The sequence below is a fragment of the Macaca nemestrina genome, chromosome 18, assembly GCF_043159975.1.
Source record: "Macaca nemestrina isolate mMacNem1 chromosome 18, mMacNem.hap1, whole genome shotgun sequence".
Taxonomy (NCBI): Eukaryota; Metazoa; Chordata; class Mammalia; order Primates; family Cercopithecidae; genus Macaca; species Macaca nemestrina.
In genome coordinates, this window is record NC_092142.1 from 10242574 (window position 1) to 10262621 (window position 20048).

The following is a 20048-nucleotide window of genomic DNA, read 5'->3' on the forward strand; positions in this document are numbered from 1 at the left end:
ACTGGATTTTTGCCACATTTCTTTAAAAAAAGAAAGGAAACGAAAATGCTTATGCAAAATGGGGGTTTGAATAAGAAGTAGTGTTATGACCTGTTTTAAATTTGGATTTGATTCCCATTTGAGGAAACCAACCTTCTTAATAAGCATAAAGAGAGCCTGACAAAAATGTGTGCATGGGGACTGCTTCCAAATTCATCGGATGTGCTATCGTATAGGAACCATGCAATTTAGCAGGACTGATGTTTGGTATTCTAATCCGATTGTCCCTAGCAATTGCTCCTGTTCAAACTCAGATGTAAAGTGTGCACAACATAAGAATTAAACCAAACTAAAACCCTCTCCAAATGGAGACATTAAGGAATGGAACAATAGATCTTAATTCTTCCAACACTTCACAGATGGAAGACATTTCATTGCAGGGGCATCGAAAATGAACACTGATGTCATATCACAGCACTTTTTTCCAGTATATCCTCGCAATAGCTATGCAGCCCTTTTAAGATTCTTAAATGTTCCTTGCAACAGACTTAACTAAAGAGACAGAACAATATGCCAAAATTCATGGAGATGGGGCATATGCAGGCTGTAAAACACACATATTAGAGTTTTCAAGTCTTTGTTTTGCACGAGGAAAAACAAAATCAATTTATGCCCTCATTTCATAGGAAGAAGGTTTTCCTTTAACAGGAGGTTAACTTTTATGTCATTTAAGTAAACGAAGATATGAAAAAATGATCTACTCAGATGTCACCTGGCAATGCAAGCAGAGTGGGCAATAAATAAAGTGGCAGAAGCGAATTCACGTTAATGGAAGTTACGAAGTGTTGGGCAGGAAGCCTAGGAAAAGCAAGCTCTCTGCGCATTGGAGGCCGAACCCAGGCTACAGCAGTACTTATAATATCCACGACACAACCCATTAAAGAGAAGGTAGTTAATTCTCATATTCTCAATCTCTCCTCTTTCTATTTGGCTAGTTTTATGATCTTCTGGGCTTATTCTCAAGAGGCAGGAAATTCTTGAGGGAAACTTAGAGTTAATCCAGTCAACTTTATGAACTACTGAATTTTTTTAGGGATGCACGTTGATCAGAAATGACAGCTATTTGGGAATCAGATGTAGGCAGTTCCGAAGGATCGGTCCAAGACTTCTAGGAATTCCTGATTCATGAATACCATTACTGGGCCATATAACTTTTCCCATAAAGTGCAGTGAAATATAACAGAAAACCATTTTGTACGAAAAACCAAGAAACTGTCATTTCCCGAGAGCTGCCACAGCAGATGAGCTGGGAACAGAGCCTGGAGAGAATGGAAGGGCTGAGGAGTTTGCATAACTGATGCCGTCCTTTACAATAGTCTTTCGGGCATGCTTCAGTCAAAGGAGAACGTATTGCACAGGATGGGCTGTGGGTCGTTTTCACCTTCCAAAGTATAACTCAGATTTACCTGCTTATCTGTATTTTCATTTTTCTTGACCAGTTCCAAGTCACTGCAATCCTTTCTCTTGGAAAAAGTGACACTTTCTTAACTGTCCTCCCCGTCCCCCCGCTTCCAACTGTCGTCCCCACACACTATCTGGATAGAGTAGCCCCAGTGGCTTTTTTGCTCTGTACATGTATGTCACCTCTCTCCCCCCACCCTTTTTTTTTTTTTTTTGAGATGGAGACTTGCTCTGTCGCTCAGGCTGCAGTGCAGTGGCACAATCTCGACTCACTGCAGCCTCCACTTCCTGGGTTCAAGGGATTCTCCTGTGTCAGCCTCCCGAGCAGCTGGGACTACAGGAGCATACCACCACGCCCAGCTAATTTTTGTATTGTTAGAAGAGATGTGGTTTTGCCATATTGGCCAGGCTGGTCTCGAACTTCTTACCTCAAGTGATCTGCCCACCTCAGCCTCCCAAAGTGCTGGGATTCCAGGCATGAGCCACCATGCCTGGCCTCCCTCCATTGTATTTTGAAGAAAGTCTGATATGGTTACCATGGTCAATTGCCTATCTCTCTGATTTCGTCTTATACTATTGTCTCCCTCATTCACTGATGTCTTTTTATTTTATTTTTTAAGAGAGACAGCGTCTTGCTCTGCTGAGTAGGCTAGAGTGCAGTGGTGTGATCGTAGCTCACTGCAACCTCAATCTTCTGAGCTCAAGTAATTCTCCTACCTCAGCCTTCTGAGTAGCTGGGACTACAGGCACACATCATCATGCCTGGCTTACTTATTGATTGATTGATTGATTGTAGAAATGAGGTCTTGCTATGTTAGCCAGGCTGGTTTCAAACTCCTGACCTCAGGCAATCCTCCTGCCTTGGCCTCAAAAAGCCTTGAGACCACAAGCATGAGCCTCAGCCTTTTTCCGTTTCTTGAACATCTCAAGATTAATTTCAGCCTTTCTGCTTGCTGTTCCTTTTACACAAAATGATTGTAACCGTTTTTCACAGATACAATCGTATGTCACCCTTCAGGTCCTAGCTCAATGAACATCCTTTCCCATTGACCATCTTATCTAACGTAGTGTCTGCACCCCATCACTATCATGTTACTATGTTTTCTTCTTCTTCTTCTTGATATTTATTATAATCTGTGATTATTAATTTGTGTGTCTACATGTTATTTTCACAACTAAATTCTAAACTCCCTGATAGAAAATCTCTATTTGATTTACCACATTATCTCTGACAGCAGTATAGTGCCTCCTGACACATAGTACCCATTTGATAAATATTCATCAGATAAATGTGTAAATTCACAACAGCATAAGCCCTGATTATGCAAATGTAAAGGACTACTGTATCACAGTAAAGTCACTCACAGAAACGTCTCAGATTCCACCCTGTTGGAAATCTTCTTAGTGGTTAAATTACCCTTTAAATGAAGGCTTGCACTCTCCCATTAAACACAACAACATTATTTATGGCATTGTTTAGTATTTGGTTGATTGAAGATGGTTTATGTGGTAATCACCACTCTTCAATGGTGAGGAAGAAGTTGAAAGATTTCAATAAAACCAGGTTCCTAATAGATTCCCACGCCCTGTTGACTGTTTCCAACATTAAAACATCCAAGTAAAAAGAATATGTATCAATCACATTAAAGTGCTCTGCTTTTGGGGGGATATGAGACTTCAAGTTCCATCCTCTACCATATCAAGTCATTTTTTGGGAAAGAGATTTGGTCCTGACACTTTTCTGATAACACCCACTTAGAAGGTAGTGCCCACTGAGGAAAGCCCACTCAAAATGGCATAATGTGTATGACATAAACCCTGGCTAGAGTGCGATCCTTTTAATGAGTTATAGCCAACGAATGCCTCCCAATTTTATTTCCTATCTACTGATTGTCTCTTTATCAACTACAGTGCACTAAGATCAATGCACTTGGTCTTAGCACACTTAATTTCCTCTTGGCACCACCGAGAGGAAAATATAACTCTAGGGGGAAAGATATCACTTCATAGTTATATTTATTGTCAAACTAATGTAAATTGATTCAGTAGTTTGAGGAATGTTCTTAAACTAGATTTTATAAAGTCATTTTCTTTGCATAGACTGAAGTTGAAACCCATGACAATTTTAGCATTTCTTTTGACATGCATCTTTTAAATTAATTGCCAGAAAAGCTCCTTCAAATCTGCTTTCCCAACAAATTGAACATCAGTGGTTTCCACCTAACAACTATTGACTTCAGGTGATAACAAGATTAAAATATTTCATTCTGTTTTATCCTTCAGTCGAAGTACATAAACCATACTTTTCTGGCATTACAAGTAATATCAGTGACCAAACACCATTCATACAATGGTACACCAATGCAATATATTCTTTTGTGTGTGTATGTGATGGAGTCTCGCTCTGTCACTCAGGCTGAAGTGGCACAATCTCGACTCACTGCAACCTCTCCCTCCTGGTTTCAAGCGATTCTTCTGCCTCAGTCTCCCGAGTAGCTGGTATTACAGGTGTGTGCCACCATGCCCAGCAAATTTTTGCATTTTTAGTAGAGATGGGTTTCACCATATTGGTCAGGCTGGTTCTGAACTTCTGACCTCGTGATTCACCCACCTCAGCCTCCCAAAGTGCTGGGATTACAGGCGTGAGCCACCACGCCTGGTCTAGAGTAATGTATTCTAAACCTGAAATGTTCATTAAAGGTAAATGAAATTGCATCAACATTGAATCATGCTCATGAAGGTATCCTTACCTTTCCCTTTGGCTAAGTTTCTGTTGTATCCAACAGGGCTGAAGTATTCAAAGACAAAAACAGCTATGGCAGAAACAATGAGCAGCATCACAAACATCATCACCCAGACAGAGGCGCTGAATGGTTCTGCAAATAAACAGATGGAGGAATGGAAAAGTGGTCAATTATCTCTTCCTCACTTCCAGCAGGAAGCGCAGACATCCATTTGCAGGCTCACCAAAAATATTTTCTCTAATTTGAATCTGATCCTTCAAAAGAAGCTAATCGTTTTTTATTTTTATTTTTTAGATGTAGTTTCACTCACTGTGTCACCCAGGCTGGAATGTAGTGGCACAATTTCAGCTCGCTGCAACCTCTACCCCCAAATTAAAGCAATTCTCCTGCCTCAGCCTTCCGAGTAGCTGGGACTACAGGCATGTGCCACCACACCTGGCTAATTTTTGTATTTTTAGTTGAGATGGGGTTTTGCCATGTTGCCCAGGCTGGTCTCGAACTCCTGACCTCAGGTGATCTGCCCACCTCGGCCTCCGAAAGTGCTGGGATTACAGGCGTGAGCCACTGCTCCTGGCCAGCCAGTCATTTTATATTCATCAATTTAAATCATTCTTTATTCTACAAAATATTTGAGGTATAAGATTGCATATAATATAATAAAAATAGACAAGAGCATAGGACATTTTACAAATTAGGTCAAGGATAATCAGAAGAAAAAAGAGTGATAAGAAAGAGGGAGCAAGTTAGAATGCAAATAGACTGGCCATAGGTTCCTTTGCAATTATAGAACCATCCAGGGGGCTAAAGCTAGGAAGAAAAAAAGAAGACTAGGCCCTAATAGTTAATCATAGGCTCCTGCAAATTGTTGTGGTTGTTATTTTTATTTTTGTTATTTTTTCATGCTAGAAAGATGATACGCAGGAAATTCTGAAAATAAAGGGAGAATTATAACCTGTTGGAAAAGAATCATAAAATCATGGGTGACAGAAATATTGGAAAGTTATAATCTAGCACACTCTCCATTTCACCTTCTGCCTCATAGACAGATGAGATTGCTACGCTTTATTAATCTTGTTGATGTTGGTAGCAGCCTTAAATGCAATTGAAAGTCAATTGAGAATATTATCTTCACATGATAATTCAATAAGAAAAGCATCACTTAAAGGGTAGAGGCAATAAAATAGTAGATGGATAGATGGTTATTTCCACCAAAAGTAGTTTTCAGCAGCTCATTTGCATGTAACTTAAGCAGTAGGTGGATGTGTCAGAAGGGCAGGCCAAGTCATAAGGCTGTAAGTCTTATAACACTCTAGAAAGGTAAGAAATATTATGTAAATAAGATTTCTATTCAACTTTATTGAGGATATGAAAATTAGCTGACTGAAGCCATTTTATTTATGGTATAGATTTGCTACAACATCAACAGAAAATAAATTTTTAAAATGAATACATCTCCACCTGAATGTATCATGGGGAAGAAACTGCCTATAGACACCAATGAACTTAAAACCTTTTTCCTCATAAGCAAATATTTTCTGAGGGTTAAAATAAGTCTGATAATACCTCTTGAATAGTAAACATATTATTTAAAATTGTTTTCCTAATGAAGCTACTTATAAAGAACTAGGTTGATAGCAGGCCACCTTCTTATTAGAGTATGACTACTTAACACGGTTAGAAGTCATCACAAAATCCAATTTAATGAGCTTAATGTATAACAAGAAACGAATATGTCTGAACTTAACTTTGGCTATATTGGATAATTTAAAAGCTGTAAGGAATGCTTTCTAATGCAGTTTGATAGTGCAAATATATTAAAAAGCAACAGGTAACACAACTTAAGTAACACAAGATGTGCTCCAAGAAATCAATGAGACTGCAACTGAAATTTATTTTAAATTTAGCTTGAGTAATAAACAATATTATGTCCCTGAAATAACAGCACTTTAATACTGAGTTGTATCCAAAAAGGAAATTAGATAAATAAATGATTAGGAGATTTAAAAGTACTTCATATTCAAGAATAGAGACAAAATAATTCTCCGAGTTGCATAGTGTGTCTTATCGGAGGAGGATCATTGTGATGAGTAAATGGGTACATACATGAAAGTGCTTGTTCGTGTGTGAGGCACACAATATACGACAATATATTGAGTGGAATAGCTGTTTAATTCCAGGATTAAAGCCAGAAATACTGGGGCAACAATACGCTGTCCATGGTTCTGAAAAGGGCATGCTGGTTTTTGAAAGAGCACATTTATTAATCTGGTAACTTCTATTTCTCCGTAGGCTGTGAAAACATTATTTTTAAACATTAGAAGGGACCATAACTGAATTATCCTATGTGCATGCAAGAAACTGTAAACTTGCAGTGAACTTTTTTTGACAGGTGCATACTTGTCACTAACACACCAGTCAGAAAATCAGGCGGAAACTGATGAAGCAACTGATCCCAGATGTCTCCCCACTTGGAACTGACCACATCTGTTCCTTAACTTGTGAGCACAGCACAGATCTGCTGCAGTACTATGGTTTTAGTAAAGTAAGTACGTATGAGTGCCCCGAAGTGTTGCTATTCTAAGATACCACACACGTGAATGTATGCGTGCAGACACACGCCCCAAAACAAAGAAAAACATTAGAACATCGTTAAAGCCATGTCTACAGTGTCTAGGGAGTGACCCAGAAATAGTTTAAATAACTCTCTATTACATCCTCTGATGGTTTAAAACAGATTCAATGTTTGTCCATGAAGGAACTGCAATTGAGGAGATACCAGGTCAGCATTTCTTTGGATCAAAGAATCCAACTTGTTTGGAAAGTCTTCAGAATTAGCTAGATAGAAATATTACAGGAGATGCCATCTCTGTCCTTGAAGAGCCACTGGTTACATTTTTACACAAAAAGCTTAGAGGCATTACCTGCAAGTGCTTCTGATGTGAGTTAATGGAGTCTGGGGAGGAGAGAGAATAGGAAATAATGAAGAGAAATACAATCAGATTTTGAATGTTTTGGCTCTTCCAGATGACTGAGCCAGTGAATGGAAAAATGTAGCTTAGCATGGTTCATTATGACTTTCAAAATCTGTAGATAATGACCGTAAATAAGGGGGTGCACAGTCAATCAAATAAGGATGTAATTTAGTGACTAGGAAAAATATTAAGCCGACTGTGTAAAAACAGCTTTGAAAATAGTTTCCTCTGGTTACAATTTATTTTACTTTAAAAAATGCAGCAGGAAAAGTGTGGGGAAAGAGAGGTTTTGCTAAATTTAGCAAAATACTTGACTTTTTTATGGAAATGTTTTACAAATGCAAGTAAGATAAAAATCTAGAGAAACTGGGTTGAGGCCAGATTCAATATTAGTGACCCATTTTCATGAGACAAGCCAATTGATATTTTTTTCTCTCTGACTGAATTGGAAAAAGAATTCTCTCTAGCTCACTAAAGAAATATAATATTTTTTTTCCTAAAAAAAGAAACGATTTCTTTCCATTTTGATCAATGAACTCACTTCCTCTAACCCTTTCTTAACCTCCAGGGCAAAGGATTCCTGCCAAAGAGTCTGAAAGGGAATGAGGGGAAACATGACTAGGAGTGACTGAAGAGTCCACCTAAATTCTTAGGTGGACTTAGTGAATGTCCACCTAAGAATTATTAGGATTCTGCATGTGTTGTCAGTATCAGCTGGTTGCATTGTTCCTGGCACAGTGAAGCTCTCTTATTAAGATATAAGTATCTGAATCCATGTCAGACAGAGGGACAAAAGGAACATACTGAGGTATTTGTCAGGGTCCACATTACTCCAACAAAGGTTACAAAAATTGAAGCAACTAGTGCACAATCAAATCCAGAGAGTGGCAAGGATTTTAACAGCTTAAATGGATTATCGAAAATGAAAACAGTAAATCCACAGAGCTCTAAATGTAAGGCAGTGTCCAAAATCCTGTTAGTCAATATTTCACTGAAGAGAATGAAACACAAAAGTTTCACTGGATGCTAACATTACATATAAATGAAGACAGTGGAAGAATAAGACAATGGGCTTGGAGTTGATGTCCACAATTTGGTTTGAGTTTACAATTTGCTTTAAAAGATAAAGTTATTTTTGTCTCTGGAAAAATATAAGAAAGTTAGTTGACCTTAATATAACTGTTTTCCCAGGGTGGAGATTTCTCAAAGAACTAAAAGTAGATTTACCATTTGATCCAGCAATTTCACTACTGGGTATCTACCCAAAGGAAAAGAAGTCATTACATCAAAAAGACACTTGCATACATATGTTTATCAGAGCACAACTCACAATTGCAAAGATATGGAATCAACCTATGTGTCCATCAGCTGATGACTGCATAAAGAAAATGTGGTGTATATACATTGTGGAATACTACTCAGCCATAAAAAAGAATGATGCAATGTCTTTTGCAGCAACTTGGATGAAACTGGAGGCCATCATCCTAAATATTTGCTAGTCATCTAAATAAATGACTGTTGTTCTTTGTGAAATGGAGGATGGGTATGTAGATGCTGAATAAAGGTTTATGGGCTGATTTAAATTAACTGTGGACTGACAGGTTTATTTTTAAAATGTTTTCAAGACTCTAAGCAATATAGCTATTAATTTACATTCTACAGAGTCAAGACCAGTATCTAAATATGTGATCTTATTTTTTTAGCAGCTTTTTCTAAGTTTGAGATAAGTGAAAGATGTGAACTGGGGGATGGGTTTTTCAGGAATGGAAAATCTAATACTCCATGTTCTCATTTCTAAATGAAAGCTAAGCTATGGGTATGAAAAAGCACACAAATGGTATAATGGACACTGGAGACTCAAAAAGGGAGAGGATGGGAGGGAGATGAGTGATGAAAAATTACCTACAATGTACACTATTTAGGTGACAGGTACACTAAATGCCCAAACTTCACCACTATATAATTCGTCCATATAACCTAAAACCACTTGTACCCCTGAGCTACTGAAATTTTTAAAAAATTAAATATATAATATTTTGCCTCTCTCAGTTTTCCTCCAGAGATTCAGGTTTGTCTTAACCTTCCCTAATTTGGGACAAACCCACTTATATGGGAGTGCCAAGGGGGAATTAGTGATCTGAATTTCATGATATTCAACAAGATAGTTATGGTCAAAAGTCATTTATGATAACCAAACAGTTAATACAACACTTTCCTTTAAAGACAAAAATAATGCTTTACTATGTTCCATGAAGTTTCAACTACTCTCTCCAGGTTACCCAATACAGTATGAGTGCTAGAGAAAAGCAGATGATAGAAAATATAGCTCTTTCTTGATTTAAAAAACAAAAAACAAAAAACCTTTTTTGTGAAAACATAAATTTATGAAATGGTTAAAAAAATCAAAAGAATGTCCTTCTTTACAAACTATTTGGCTTAATGGGTAGTCACAATTAAAATATGATTTGATTAATTTTAAATCAGCGTATACTTTTCAGACTACTTCTGTTAGCAGAATACTGGCATAAATCATTGTACAGTCATCATTATTTCCACTCTTACATCGAGCAAATAAATGATTGCTGTTCTTTGTGGGATGGAGGATGGATATGTAGATGCTGAATAAAGGTTTATGAGCTGGTTTAAATTAACTGTGGACAGACAGGTTTATTTTTTAAATGTTTTCAAGATTCTAAGCAATATATCTATTAATTTACATTCTACGGAGTCAAGACCAGTATCTGAATATGTGATCATATTTTTTTCAGCAGCTTTTTCCAAGTTTAAGACAAATGAAAGATGTGAACTGGGGGTGGAGGGGAGTGAATTAGGATGTATTAGTCTACTCTCACGCTGCTATAAAGAACTGCCTGAGAATCACTTGAGGTCAGGAGTTTGAGATCAGTCTGGCCAACATGGTGAAACCCCATCTCTACACAAAAATTAGCCAGGCATGGTGGTGAGCACCTGTAATCCCAGCTACTGGGGAGGCTGAGGTGGGAGAATCGCTTGAAGCCAGGAGGCAGAGGCTGCAGTAAGCTGAGATCACACCACTGCACTCAAGCCTGGGCAACAGAGCTAGACTCCATCTAAAAAAAAAACTGAGATTGGGCAATTTATAAAGGAAAGGGATTTAATTCACTCACAGTTCCACATGGCTGGGGAGTCCCCAGGAAACTTACAATCATGGCAAAAGAGGAAGCAGGCACGTCTTACATGGTGGCACGTGAGAGAAGTGAAGCGAAGGGGGAAGAGCCCCTTATTAAACCATCAGATCTCATGAGAACTCACTCACTATCACAAGAACAGAATGGGAGAAACATTCCCCATGATCCTGTCACCTCCCATCAGGTCTCTCCCCCAACAGCTGTGGATTACAATTCCAGATGAGATTTGGGTAGGGACACAAAGCCTAACCCTCTCATAGGATAATTCAAATGCTGCCATGGCCAAACGGAACTGAACAAGTTCCTTTCCGGTCCCATCCTCTGAGCAAACAAGATTTCCTACAATTCCTTATATGAAAGCAATAGTCATTATGAAATTCACACACCTAGAAAAGCAGAAGGTGAGACGGTGCCATTACTTCTTGAAACCATGACACTGATTCCCGTTTCCACAAAGGGCACAGAGAAGTCCACCACTTCAGAACGTTCCTCATTGATGGTGAGAGAACCAACCGCCATGACTGCCCGTTGATAGACCACCTGGATGCAAGGCAAAAAAAAAAAAAAAAAAAAAAAAAAAAAAAAGAAAAGAAAAGAAGAAGAACAGTACCTTTACTTTTCCTGCCAACATTCCTGAGGACTGCAGGCACTTTGTCTGAATAAGAGTCCAGGGGATGAAAAGATAACTTACTTCACCGATCATTCCATTCCACACATTGTTAACTTTCTTGCCGTGCTTCCCATTGGTCACCAGGTAGAGGTCGTAAGTAAACTTCACAGTTCTGGAAAGCTTCTTCAGAATATCAATGCAGAACCCCTTGCAGCATTTCTTCACATTCATCCCCTCATTGGTTGAATTGCTGTAAAGAAAAATCCCAGGACCACAGAATGTTAGCACTGGAAGGTTTGTTCACAATCATTAGCTGTACTCTTCTCCTATTTTTCAGATGAGTAAACTGAAGTTTAAAAAGGGGAAGTGGCTTTCCCAAGGACCCACAGTGAGTATATGACAGCAAAAGCAGAAAGTGTCCTTAATTATAGCAGTTATCATGACAAGAGCTAACACTTACTGAGTAATTACTATTTGCTAGGCACTATCCTAAAGGCTTTATACTAATTGTTGAATTAATCTCCATAACATTTTCTGAATTAGGTGATATTTGTATACCCATTAAACAGGTAAAAATTACCAACTCTTCAATTTTTAAGAGTTTATAACATATACAATTTTAGACTAGAGTTTAGTCATCTGATCTAAACTGAGTCATAAAAACTTATTAGAGAATGGGAGAGGAGGATGTGAAATTCTCAGAGAAAGCAGGGTTTTGCTTCATTTTATAATTACAGAGGCTTGAAACCAAAGGGGAAAAGTGAAGGTACCCAGAGAACACCTCAACCAAGAATCAGGAGACTTGGGTTCTATTCCATGCCTGAGGTTGTGGACCGAACTTCTCTTGATAGAGCCAAATGTTACATGAGGGCTCATTAATAATGTCTTCCCTATCTACATATGTGACACGTAGTATAAAAGGAAACACCTCTAAAAACAAAGTCCTTGATCAGGTGAAAGCCCTATTAAAATTTAAGCTATCTTAAAGGCTATTGTATACTCTACCAAGGCTATACTTATTGTTTTGGACCAGCCATCTTGCTGTATTCACCAGAACAAGACATATTCAAAGGACACCCTTGCAAACCAGAAAAATACCTTCAAAAAGAAAGGAGGCTGGGTATGGTGACTCACACCTATAATCCCAGCACTTTGGGAGGCCGAGGCGGGTGGATCACCTGAGGTCAGAAGTTCAAGACCAGCCTGGCCAACATGGCGAAACCCTGTCTCTACTAAAAATACAAAAATTAGCCAGGCATGGTGGCAGGGGCTTGTAGTTCCAGATACTCAGGAGACTGAGGGATGAGAATGACTTGAACCCAGGAGGCGGAGGCTGTAGTGAGCCAAGATCATGGCATTGCACTCAAGCCTGGGTGACAAGAGTGAAGAAAGAGAGAGAAAGAAAGAAAGAGAGAAAGAGAGGAAGGGAGGAAGGGAGGAAAAAGGAGGAAAGGAGGAAAGAAAGAAAGAAAGAAGAAAGAAAGAAAGAAAGAAAGAAAGAAAGAAAGAAAGAAAGAAAGAAAGAAAGAAAGAAAGGAGAGAGAAAAAAAGAAAGAAAGAGAAAGGAAGGAAAGAAAGAAAGAGAAAGAAAGAAAAAGGAAGAAGGAAAGAAAAGGAAGGAAGGAAGGAGAAAGAAAAGAAGGAAGGAGAAAGAAAGAAAAAGGAAGGAAGAAAAAGGAAGGAAGGAAGGAGAGAGAGAAAAGAGAAAAGAAAGGAAATACTGGTCTATCCAACTGATAGCAAAAAGTACTTACACAACTCACATAAGATCAAGGCCTTTCTGGGCAATATGCTTGATTAATGGATATCCCATTAGCTCAACCCTGTCTTTGAGTCATGCATTTCATGAATATGTTCTCTGTTTGAATATCCCATTTTTGGCACATCCACACATTGAAGTGTTACCTAAGCACTAAAGCGATGTCTATGGAAATCCAACATCATCACAGGAAAATTCTTATGTTTCCATGTCATATTAAAGAAGTAGGTTACACAGTAGTACAAACAGAATAATCACAGCTATATAAAAGCAGATGAGCTTATGAAATAACTGTATGGAAAAACAATGAAATATGAAGCATAGGACAGGCACAGTGGCTCTTTCCTGTAATCTCAGCACTTTGGGAAGCCAAGTTGGGTGGATCCCCTGAGGTTGGGAGTTTGAGACCAGCCTGGCCAACATGGAGAAACTGTATTTTTACTAAAAATACAAAAATGAGCTGGGCATGGTGGCATGCACCTGTAATCCCAGCTATGTAGGAGGCATAAGAATAGCTTCAACCTGGGAGGCAGAGGTTGCAGTGAGCCAAGATCATACCACTGCACTCCAGCCTAGGTGACGGAGTGAGACTCTATTGAAACAAAGGAAAGGAAAGGAGAGGAGAGGGGAGGGGAGGAGAGGGGAGGGGAGGGGAGGAGAGGGGAGGGGAGGGAAGAAAGTAAAGAGAGAGAGAGAAAGAAGAAAAGAAAGGAAAAGAAAGGAAGGAAAAAAAGAAAGGGAGAGAAAGAGGGAGACAGAAAAAGAAAGAGGGAGGGAGGGAGGGAAGGAAGGAAGGAAGAAAAGAAAAAAAAAGGAAAAGAAAGAAGGAAAGAAAGGGAGAGAGAGGGGGAGGGAGGGAAAGGAAGGAAGGAAGGAAGGAAGGAAAAAAGAAAAAAAGAGAGAGGAAGGAAGGAAGAAAGAAGCAAGCATAGTTATTTTGGAATGGTGAAAAACATGTTTTCTTTTTTATATTTTTAGGGTTTTTTCCCCAAATTATCTAGTAAGTACATACTACTTATGTAATTGACAACACACACACATCAAACAACATTGATTTGTATGATATACATCATCTCTATAGCCATGAAGGTAGGCAGATTTGACAGAACAATTTTATTAAGAGACACACTCTTGCTCTGTTACCCAGACCGGGTTGCAGTGATGCGATCATGGCTCACTGCAGCCTGGACCTCCTGGCCTCAAGTGATACTCCCACTTTGGCCTTTCAAAGTGCTGGGATTACAGGTGTGAGCCACCATACTCAAGTGGGAAAACATAATTTTGAGTAACAGAAGTGGGTTGTAAATGACACCTGCTTATCAATGCTTTCCTTTATCTCAGGATCAAAGACTGCCTGTCTTGAATCACTCTCTTCACCATTGCACCCCACCCCCACATCCTGTCAGTGATTTGTACTCAACCACTCTGCTTCTGTCAGCCCAGACCACCATAGAGACTTTACTCTCTTGCCTAGAGGCTGGATGACCTGCTGTGATCCAGCATCCTTAGCGTGGGGGTAGTAGGAGGCCACATCTGTGTATATTTGCATGTGATGATTAGTGACCTCAACACTGTACAGTCATGGGGTATGTGCCAGCTCCATCTCCACCAATTAGCCAGAATGGAGGGGGTTGGGCTAGAGTTAAAACTGCCACAAATATGATAGAAGTGTGTCCTAAGTACACTAAAGTTGATGGAATGTCCAGATACTACTTCCTTCTCAATATACATGGCTCTGAAAAATGTGTGAAAATCGAATTCTCTCTTTTTCTTTCTGGTCGCTGTTGGCCATGCACTGACACTCTTTCCCCACCTTTGTTCATTTTTATCACCTTCATTCTATGTTCCTTCCCTTCTTCCCCTGTCACAGGCTCTTCCTTCACCTGGTCAAGATTTCTGGGAGATTAGACAGAAATTTTAGATGCTCCAGGTTTAAGATTAAGGGTCACGGGCATATAGTGGCATTCTTTGGTCTCCCTGGAAACCTCAGCCAGTTTATGAGTTATCTCACCCATATCCCTGAACACCAGGTGTATTTCTAAATACAAATGATCATTGATGCATTTTCACCCAACAAGCACCCACTAAGTGTCTACTGTGCACAAGACATGGAACTGGGCCCTGGGGACACAGGATGAAAAAGGCACACAGCAAATTCAATAGTTGAATTTATCACAGTAATTATGGAATTGCAGACCAGCTTGTAATTGGGAACGTCTGTTGGTTCCTATTACAGCCCTTGTGTGGGCGTGCAGGGGATGTGACTTAACTACACAGACTGAGAAATGGTCCCCATGTGATCTCTCTCAGTGCTCCACCACCCAAGAGAGGGAATGACTCATAAAAACAAATATGGGGAAAGGGATCCAATAAATTGTCCAGTTTACCAGCTCTACAATTTCCCAGTATAGCCAGTGGATACGAGCACAGCCATGCGACTCAGACCTATGTCCAGGTCCTGGGTTGGCTCCTGTCCACCATGGAGACTCAGACTAATCTCATCCAGCACTTAAAAATAAATTTCCTTTCTTCCCACCAACGATTTGACAGTTTGTGAGCTTAATTGACAGTATGGCCATTTCTCGCTACACATCAGGCCAAATGATTTTTCCAATTTTCTCTGCATGTCTTTATCACCCAACTAACAGAGCAGAGAGAAAGATTTCTCAGCTCATTTCTTGTTACCTGGTATTCTTAGAAGACCCCACCATTTATCAGAAGTGAGAAACAAAAAGGTTTCATACAATCACGTTGTCTAACAGGAATCCTTTTTGCAACTGATCAGCCTGTCTCAAAGACGTTCCCTGTAGGAAATGCAATTGATCTAATCTTCTTTAACGTTGGGATTAGTGGATCCTAGCAATTCTCTATTGCTCTCACATGAGTCAAAGACTTTCATTTCATCTAGACACACAGTAAACTCCTCATATCCCCAAGTGGAAGAAGGAAAGCTGCAAGCTACTGTCTCCTCACAGAAACCAAAAACGTGAATTTGAACCTGTTAAGCTGTTGATAGTCTTCAGTAGAAAAGTCAATTCTTTTAAAGACAGCAACTTATTTTGATTTCTCTTCTTCATACAAATGTGACTCAGTACTTGGGGATCTACTTGTTTTCAGCTCCAGGGCTTTGGATTTTAAAGGTTCTAAACTCCTGTTATTGATTCTGGAACACAAGGGGCCTCATTTGATTACCCTATTGAAACACGGAGGGTATTGTTATCATAGAGGAGGTGTCCCACTGAGGTTAGACTCTGCTTTCTGCCAGCCACTTTGCTTTCTTCATCGGGCCAAGTTCTGCTCAAAGAACACCCACCCAAATTAGAACATCCTCTGACAACGTTCCCACATCATCTCCTCTGTCCTCCTTGTAACTCATCACTCTCTAGCATTGCACTGGGTTTCCTTCTGTTTCCCAAACTCCCAAGCTTCTTTCCTCCCCAGGGCCTTTGCACCTGCCATTGTCTCTACCTGGAAGGCTTTCCCCAAATCTTCACATGTGTGGCTCCTTCTCATCCTGTATATATCACCTTAAACCTTACCTGTGTGAGCTAAAGTAACCCCACATACCCCGATTTCCTCTCTTCTCATACCACTCTCTTTCTATTCATCACAAGGTTTATTACAACATGGGGTTGTCCATTTCTTCTTGGTTGAATTGTTTTCTAACCACATATGTTCCATGATGGAAAGGTCCTAGTCTTTTGCTCTCCCTGTTCATCAATGTATCCCCTGTGCCCAGCAATGTGCCTAACATGTAAACTGTGCTTAATGCACATTCATTCATTCTGTATTAAAACAATTTTATTTATAACAATGTTGGTGTTATTTCACTGTAAAGGAATTCAGCAAAAATCATTAAAACATTCATGACCCCAAAACATGGTCTGTTTCACACAATTATGAATCATGATGAATCATGAATCATGAATCACGGGATGTACACTTGCCCTTCCTTGGTGGGCCCCAGCTCTTCCTCATCTCCAGGAGAGTGGAGGCTGGGGGACTGCTTATCAAAAAAAAGCTTCATCCCAGGGAGCCACAGTGGGGACACCGGAGAAAGGAAAGGCCTTTTTAGGAGGGGCATATTTATTTATTCCATGATGTATTCAGGATTTCAACTTCAAAGAGGCTGACATTTGTGACCCCACTGATAAAACTTTCTCCAAACCAAAATAGGCCCTCATAGTACATTTAGCAATTACATATTATATCTTTAAAATCCTGATCTAAAGGATTGAGATCTGGGGACTTGCATCTGGTGTGTTAATGGCTGAGACTGGAGTTTGAAACGAGGAAGTAAAAATCTCTCTTCCTAGTCATGAAACAAACATTGGTATGTCATGCTGTGCCCTTGTAACTGAGGGTGCAAATATTAGTAAGTCACATTCCCTATATGTAGGTGGCTCAGAAGCCAGGGAGAAGACAGATACACTAGACACTGTACAGACAGGTGATGAGGGTAGAGAGAGACAGACTCAGGTACTGTGGAAGTAGGAAGAGCTAACCCAGCTTGGGATGCAGGAGCTACACTTAAAGGATGAGTAAGAAATAGGTAAAAGAAACAGATCAGAAAGGACTCAGAAAAAAAATAAAGTTTCCATCCAACAGCAGGCCTTTTTCTTCTGTGAGTCGCCTATGAGGTGGTGTTTTTGCTTATGTTTGAATTAGGAAATACCAGGATCAGGGCCTCGGAGTTGGCCATGGAGGTTTCTGTGTCCCCAGAGGGTTTGTAGATTAAGGGGGACCTCATAATAGACAATGCCAGCTCTTTCTTCAATCATAACAAAAGGAGAAATGACATAGATGCAGTGCCTGCTAGCTGCTGCTGAGCTGAGAAACGGCCAGAAGTTCCATTTGCACCTGGATTGTATCAGAAAGTAACATGCAAGGTGTGTGTTCACTCCCAAATGGAGAGATGTTTTTCACATTTTTGAGAAGCACGAATCTGGGATCTATAAAGGAGATGGAAGGAAGAAGAATGTGTGGGCGAAAGCGAAGGGACAGCCAGAAAAGTGGAAATGAGATAATTATTTTTAAAAAGACTAAAGGAAACTGGACACAGTGGCTCACATCTGTAATCCCAGTGACTCAGGAGGCCAAGGCACGAGGATCACTTAAGGTCAGGAGCTTGAGACCAGCCTTGGTAACACATCAAGACCCCTGTCTCTAAAAAAATTTAATTAAAAAATGATCCAGACTTGGTGGCGCAGGCCTGTAGTCTCAGCTATTCAGGAGGCTGGGGTGAGAGGATCGCTTGAGCCTAGGAGTTCAAGAACGCAGTGAGCTGTGATCATACCACTGCACTCCACCCTGGGGGACAGAGCAAGATCCTGTCATTATATATAAAAAAAAAGTTTTATATATTTTTGACATACAAAAATATATAATGTTTTATACATTTTCAACATATAAAATATGTTTTATATATTTTAACATATAAAAATATATGTTTTATACATTTTTAACATACAAAAATGTTTTATACATTTTTAACATAAAAAATGTTTTATACATTTTTAACATAAAAATGTTTTATATATTTTTAACATAAAAATATGTTTTATATATTTTAACAAAAATGTATGTTTTATATACGTTTAATATATAAAAATATATTGGTTTCCATATTTTTAATATATGAAAATATGTTTATATTTTAATATATAAACTACGTAGTTTATATATACAAACTATGTATTTTATATAAAATGTATTTTATATATACGTAGTTTATATATAAATTTATATATTATAAACTACGCAGTTTATATATAAATACATAGTTTATATATAAATATGTATTATATAAAATAGTTTATATATAAAATATATAAAAATATATGCTTTATATATTTCAATATGTAAAAATGTATAATGTTTTATATATTTCTATTTTCATTTCTTCATTTATTTTTGAGTCAGAGTCTCGCTCTGTCACCTAGGGTGGAGTGTAGTGGCTCGATCTCGACTTATCGTAACCTCCACCTCCCAGATTCAAGTGATTCTCATGCTTCAGCCTCCTGAGTAGCTGGGATCACAGGTGGCTACCACCATACATGGCTAGTTTTTGTATTTTTAACAAAGACAGGGTTTAGCCATGTTGCCTAGGCTGGCTTCAACTCCTGACCTCAAGTAATCTGCCCAGCCTGGCCTCCCAAACTGCTGAGATTATAGACGTGCATCACTGTGTCCAGCTATATATATTTTTAATACATAAAAAATACAACGTACTATATCTTTTAATGTATAAAATGTGTTTTACATATATTTGAAGTAAAAAAATATATTTTAAATATATAAAAATATGTTTTATATATTTTAATACATAAAATGTTTTATATTTTAATACATAAAAATATGTTTTATATTTTAATACATAAAATATATGATGTTTTATATATTTTAAATATATAAAATATATAATCTCATATATTTAATATATAAACATATTTCTATTTTAATACATAAATATGTTTTCTATATTAAAAATATAAAGATATTTTTTGAATATGTTTGTTCAAAAATAAATAAATGAATAAATTAAATTAAACTAGAAATACTGAAGGGGAGGATCGATTCAACATAAGGGTTAAAAACATGTCTGTGGAGTCAGTTGGACCACTGTTTGAGTCCTACCTCTTCCATTTCCTAGCTAGATGGCTTTGACATGTTTCATAATCTTCCCATAAGTTGGTTTTATTATATTTACAACGGGAAAAACTACCCACCTCATATTGCTGGTGGAATTAAATGAATGCAAGTTTGGCACATCTCCAGGAATTTATCTAAGTCTTTTTTAAATTGATTATTGTATTATACCTACTATAATGGAGTGTATTTTCTATGACATTTTATGATTCAAGTACAGATATTGTTACTATCGATGATCCGAGCTATTTCAAAGGGTTGGGCACATTCAGGCGACAGCATCCCTGCCACTCACTTGATTTTGACGAACTTCCGACACGGCACAGTGTTCCTCACACACGTCTCGGTCAGGGGGTCTATATCTTCCACAATGACGAACGGGGCCTCCTCCAGGGTGACGATGCTGAGATGGTTGTCATCCGGCTCACAGTCGGAGAAGGACTTGTACCTGGGCCACACGGCGTGCCTCAGGCTCAGCGTCTGGTTCTCCCACTTGCCCACCTGCAGCACAAACACAAAGACACAGCTGTGCTTTCTTCCGCCGCTGATTTCTGGAGAGGCAAATCCTTTCCCTGCCGGAGACATCCATCCGTCTCAAGGGTCTTTCTGCCTCATACCTCAACATATGCATCTACTTCTGTGCTAAGACAAACGGGCATAAAGAGAAAACAGAATATGGGGCAGTTCTCCATTCCAGCTCCCCTCATC

At 38.8% G+C, this 20048-nt stretch overlaps 1 protein-coding gene across 4 annotated transcripts in view; it reads right to left on the reverse strand.

Moving 5' to 3' along the window:
- Positions 1-20048, reverse strand: part of LOC105467787 (glutamate ionotropic receptor NMDA type subunit 2A) — a 444595-nt gene that overhangs the window by 89555 nt on the left and 334992 nt on the right. For all 4 annotated transcript variants that reach the window (XM_071084110.1, XM_011717503.3, XM_011717504.3 and 1 more), the window contains 4 exons: positions 19636-19841; positions 11015-11183; positions 10710-10863; positions 4191-4316 (listed from right to left, as the gene is read on the reverse strand). In XM_071084110.1, the coding sequence (XP_070940211.1) occupies positions 4191-4316; positions 10710-10863; positions 11015-11183; positions 19636-19841 (655 nt within the window). The remainder of the gene's footprint in view (positions 1-4190; positions 4317-10709; positions 10864-11014; positions 11184-19635; positions 19842-20048) is intronic.